Source organism: Corvus brachyrhynchos, unplaced genomic scaffold (genome assembly GCF_000691975.1).
Source record: "Corvus brachyrhynchos isolate BGI_N302 unplaced genomic scaffold, ASM69197v1 scaffold346, whole genome shotgun sequence".
NCBI lineage: Eukaryota > Metazoa > Chordata > Aves > Passeriformes > Corvidae > Corvus > Corvus brachyrhynchos.
This window is the reverse complement of record NW_008238644.1, coordinates 3,423,651-3,429,485: the sequence shown is the minus strand read 5'-3', so window position 1 is coordinate 3,429,485 and position 5,835 is coordinate 3,423,651. Positions and strand designations below refer to the sequence as shown.

At 44.5% G+C, this 5,835-nt stretch overlaps 1 protein-coding gene across 1 annotated transcript in view; it reads right to left on the bottom strand.

The window, feature by feature from the left end:
* Positions 1 to 5,835, bottom strand: part of MED12 (mediator complex subunit 12) — a 37,336-nt gene that overhangs the window by 30,003 nt on the left and 1,498 nt on the right. Inside the window, 6 exon segments of the mRNA XM_017737487.1 lie at positions 969 to 1,223; positions 1,783 to 1,893; positions 2,176 to 2,351; positions 2,856 to 3,015; positions 4,698 to 4,889; positions 5,697 to 5,801. Of these exon segments, the coding sequence (XP_017592976.1) occupies positions 969 to 1,223; positions 1,783 to 1,893; positions 2,176 to 2,351; positions 2,856 to 3,015; positions 4,698 to 4,889; positions 5,697 to 5,801 (999 nt within the window).

Here is a 5,835-nt window from a genome sequence, read left to right as displayed (position 1 = left end):
TCTTTCCCTGAGAGCTGGCTGGCTGCTTCTTGATCCTGTCAGGGCTCCTTCATCTCAAGTTTCTCTCTTGAGCAGCAGGTACCCAAGCTTTGTGCTCTCTTCCTCTCCAACTCCTGCTCCATCCTGCACTGGATGGAACCTTCCTGCCTGGAACCTTCTCTGCTTTAACATGTCTTTTCTTCCCTGGAAGGAACTATCTCCACTCCTTCTGCATGGACCCGCCTGAACTAGTCACTCTCCTCTTGAAGGAGAAAAACACAATCATGAACGAATGCACACACTGAACAGAACTTGCCTATCTATTCCTGACACAAGGACAGTAAGGACTGAATCCCAGTGTCACAACAGCACCTGTTCTTCAAACATAACATCTATCAATAAGGCTTTGGCAAACTTGCCCTTTTACTGCAATGTAAGGTTTAATCAATCCCACCTAAAAAGAATATGAGTTTAGAGTAGTTTTCAAAGCCTGCTGCCATTCCTAAACCACTAAATTCTTCCATAAAGTGGGAGCAGCTGTTTCTTGTGCGTGCTGTTCAGTTGTGGGGGTTTTTTTCTTTTTCTGTGGGAACTTTTTTCCTGATGCGGGAATGTTTGTTTTTAAGAGTGGCCAAAATTACAAAGCACTTTCATTTCTGGCATAATTTCCTTTCCTGGATGACAACCTGCTATGGACATACACAATGGGAAGTAACCCTTTCTTTCCCATCCCTTCTTTGGTAAAGCTTTCCCAGCCATGCGAGGCACCTGTGAGTAGAGCAAAATGCTCTATTCCAGCCCGTTTTTCTTATGCAAGTCAGTCAACGGCACTGCAACAGCACTGATGTCTGACACAAGCTCTGTAACACATCAGCAAGGATGGTTTGATACTTAGGAAGCTGCTGACTCAGACTGTAATGATTTTTCGGTGATGGCACACAGTGTAAATTGTCCCTGTTGACCCCAGAATCACCATCACTTAAACCTACCTGAAGGATGCAGCTGAGCCCATACACCACTGGCCGGTGCTGGGGGCACAGTAACAAGTCGCTGAAAGGGCTGGGAGGAGGATTCCCTGCAGCTGGCTGAGGGGTGGGAGTTGAAGGAAGAGCATTCCCTGCCTGGGCAGATAGGATGTGTGGTGGGTGCCCACCAGCACCATCCAGCTGCATAGCAAGCCTGCGGGTGCAGAAGTAGGCCAGACGTCTGGACAGGTATGCAGACTGCACAAACTCTCCAGAGTACTGCAGGGAAGATGGAAGGAGGGGAAAACATCCTTGTCACAAGAAACACAAGAAAAAAACCCCGACCTTCTCAAAGTATTACAGTGTGTGACACTGCCTTGAAGAGGCAGTCCCTTTTTACAGAGAGCTCCTTAGCATCATGGATCACCCCCTGGCTACTAAGCATCAGAAGAACCCTTGAAATGCTCTCTGGCAATGACTTCACATATAAAAATGTACCCACACCCAGCCTTCCCAGAGCTTCAAAGGTGTGCCTAGAATCTGTTGTAACAGAAAGAAAGAAAAAAGCAGTTTCCAGGTACTGGTGCACAATCAGTAGAACTATCACAGCTGTGACACGGGCAAGGATTATCAAGTCCAGTGCAGGAAAAAAGGGTAAAGGAGAATAAAAACCAGAAGAGAGCAGGACTAGAAGGACATCCTTGCAAGAGCTAAGAAGGATGCTCAGAGGGACACTCCTTAGGGTTACTGGTACAAAATAACTCATTAATCACTTAGGCAATAGGAAGGGGACAGCCAAAGCACTCTCCTAAAGCAAGCGGAGTGCCTTTCTTCTCACCCGCAGCAGCAAAGGAAGGAGCATTTTCAGAAATTCATCTTCTCCTGACCGTATCTTCTCAAAGCACTCGAGGACCCATGTCAGGAATTCATGCCGGTCCAGCATGCCATCCTGCACACAGATAAAAGCAGACCAAATGGACAGAAGTTGAAGTAACCTCCACTTAGATAAGGCAGAGCAGCAGCAGCAGCTTGCTTTCCAACAGTGGAAATAACTCTGGAAGTTTTCACAGTTCTGTGCTACCCCTGTCCTATTACTGAGTTCAAAACTGCATATAGTTCTAGTGGTCTATTCACAGAAAGATGGTATTTTGCAGAAATAAATCCTTTGGCATCCACTCCTCTCACCCTCCTCTGCTATGCACCCACCCAGCAGTCTCTGCCAGTCCCTCACCTGGAACATGAACATAGCCAGTTTCTCATTGTAATCCCACTGCTTCAAAGCCTGTTCCACCTCTTGGGGCATTGGTCCTGATGGTGAACCACAGCCTTGCCCTGGCAACTGTCTGTAGAACTCTGCGATTTTCTGCAGCTGCTCTGACAGGTACTTGGTGATGATCTGCGTCCATTCTGGAGAAAACAGGTTAGCAGTGAGCACTGTGGCAACCAGGAGCAGGAAAGAACCAGGATGGTGCATAAGTGGAAACCCAAAGAAATGAGAACACAGCCAGGGAACTCTCCTAGACCACAGCAATCTGGAGCAGGCCAGGATGCAAAGGATGTAGGATCTAGTAATGCTTAATGAAATTGGAAACACAGACAGGGAGCAACATACCAAAATTCTCTGGGAAATACACACACTCACTTGGAAAGCAGCTAATCAGTCATCACTAAATTGAAAATTTACAGTCTTTGTATGGTAAGAAAAAAATAGGTTAGGCAGCAAAGGAGCTCAGTAGAACTTAATAGGGAGAAAGAAAAGTAAGGCTCCCAGAAAGTATTTATGGCCACTAAGATTTAATTTTCAGTATACTCTCATGTATGGATTTCCAGGCTACCTCTTACTAATCAAGAGCAGGCTAAGAAGGAAACATCTGTGATGGACAAACCCAGTGCTTCACACAAAGTGCTTACCAATGAAGGGATCAATGACATGACGCTTTTTCACCTTCGTTTCCGTGATGGCAGCATAATAGGCACAAGTCATTTTGATAAGCCACGCTGCTCTCATTACTGGAACAGTGTATTTTGCCAAATAACCAAAGACTTCTTCCTTCTTGCTAAAGATGGGCACCTGTAACAGAATTGAGAGGGAGAACTGAACCAAGCACTTAGAATAGGAACTGAAGCAGCTAAAGTAGCTATACCTGCTGTAGGCGTGGAGAATGTCAAAAGTGAACAGAGCAACACAGCACCTCTACTTCAAAAAACCTGCTGCCAAAATTCACCCGTGGTCAGAAAGCAACAGTACCAGAGCTGCATTTCAGTATAAACAGAAACAAAACAAAGTGAAAGAAGACAGAAAATGTAATTACATCACTCTAAATCCACACCCTGAATCCTGCAAACATCTTGGAGGTTATCCTCCAGAGAACACATAAAGAACTATGAAAGATACAGACTAAGCACTGAGTCAGTAAGGAAGTATCTGACATAAAAAGTGAAGACAAGATGTTTCATTTTGTATACAAAACGAGTGGTTACAGAAGTCTCAGAATATCATGAATACCTAACAGAAGACTGTGAGAAACAGAGAACTGAGTACCATAGTAGGAAGGAATTTACTAGCCCAAGATTCAAAATTCAAGAAACAACATAGGAGGAAATCATCAGACTGCAGGACTATAAACCAGGAAGCAATAACACACTGAAGGAAAAGGTACAGCTGTGGGGCTCATTTCCACACAATACTCTGGAGAGCAAAAGTATGTGTGTTTTCACAGAGGAATGAAAAAAAATTCACAAAAACAGGCCCATTTGGCAGGTATCTTCAAATCCCTGAACTACTGACAGTTCATTGACCTGTTATGTTTCCTACATTCTTCCCAATTGAGGCCAATTTCCAAGTGGCCTCAAAGTCAGACCACTTGGCTACTGACAGTCGCTCTTTCACATCTATGTCCATGAAAATTGATGCAGCTCATTGCAAAAAAATAGGGGAAAACCCTGAAAGGTTCAAGCCTTCACCATGACCTCAGGAAACTGACAGCGCAAAGAAGGACTAAGTTTATAAAGAATCAGATTCTGGGAAAATCTGATTACTTTATTTTCCCCCCCAGGAGTGACTCAGACCATTTCGCAACTGGAAGTTATGTTTTTCCACAATGCACACCAGATTCCCGAGTACCTTGTTTGTAGGCCTCCCCTGAGAGAGAGTTATCTCCCTTGCTATCAGGCCTGATAAAATGCCAGAGTAAGACCCTTCTTTCATATCCTACAGAATTCACAGCTATAAGGAAAATACCTACCCCTAGACTCCAGGGCATAAAAATACTGTAGGCCTGGCCAAGACCAAGTGTTAGCACACATACTCTCCTCTGCCAAAAAGCAGGAACACCTCACTGAAACAGAAGTCTGGGAAGTCATTTAGGTGATTATTTTCAGTAATTCTCACTATGACTTTTGAGGACTTGAAAAACCCTCCACAACAGAAATGTCCTAATCTAAACAACAGACCAAATGCAACAGTGGCAGCTCTTCTGAAAAACAAAGGAACTTTAAAATAAATCAGTCATGTCGTACAAGCCAGAAGGCAAAGCTGAACACACCTCCAAAGAATAGACAAGAGACGAGTTCTCTAAGTGTGGATGACTACAGTCAGGGCACTACAAATCCTACATCCACTCTTCAAGCTGAAAGCTTCACAAGATGTATAGACAAGAAACTTCTCCAAACAGTAAAAACCTTCAGAAAACCTCCAGAAACAAACACAGATTAAACTCTCTGCCCTGCCAGGCTGCCTCTCCTGTAACATACCTTCTTAGCAAGATGAGTGAGGGGCTTAGTTCCAGCCAGATCTGTGAACCAGTTGTTTATGGCACTCTGAGAACGTGCTGTCACCAGCCAAAAGTTATCCTTCTGATTGACCTGGGGTTTCCGTCTCCCTGTGTCAGGCAGGGTGTTGCACCGCAGCTTTTCTGCAATAATACTGCTAAAATTTGAGCTGATCTGGAGGAGAAGAAAAAAAAAGGATTAATTAAATTTCAAAGGTCAAGACCTGTTCAGTGTACTTAAAGTCTCATTTACCTTTCCTACTAGAAGTCTCACCAGTATCAACTTTTGAAACACAAAGCACTGCCAATAACTCCTTGTTGTACTTGCAGAGATGAATGCTTTTAGATAACTCATACAATAACCAAGCAGGGACTCAAGCTGAGATGGACGCAACTCTTTACAAATACTTGTCAAACCAGACAGAAGGCTCCTCAGACAGAAGTCAGCCAAAGAAAACAAATATACTGTGCTTATTGATTGCCTTCCAACCCAGGTCATTACTAGTTGTTTTGTCAGGAAGTCAACATCTTGATTTCAGACACTGGAAAAATGGAGTTGACGCCTATTATATAACACCCATTTTAAAACTTCCAGATGTTTCAAGAAATCGTACTTTTCTTTTACCATGGCCATCATGTAACCAAACCAATAAGAAGCTTCCCTCTCCTAGTATGATAGCCCTCTTCCTTAATTGCAGAATATAAGGAGTCCTAGATGCTGGCTTAACGAAGGCTGCAGACACAGACCTGACCCTAAAACGCACTCAGCAAGAGAAGAACCTCCTCTCTCAGAGGTGGGACACAGCTCTAAACGAATGCAGAACTTGGATTCTACAGAAACAGAGGGTCAAGTCTTAAAAACACCCATAAAAAAGGGAAAGATCTAGTTCTCGACACAGGGAAAGAACGAGACCCAGGACTGTCCAGGATCCAGCAGCCTGCCCTGCCAAACCTGCCCCTCGACTGTCGGGACGCCTCTCACCTTCGCCGGGTTGAAATTGACATTTTTGGCACTGCCGTGCTCGTCCCCAGAGACCGCCGGCTGGTTATTGAAGCCTTGCTTGACATTCAGCGCAGTCAGCTCATCCTGCGGGGGAAGGACGGTCAGCAGGGCCCGGCAC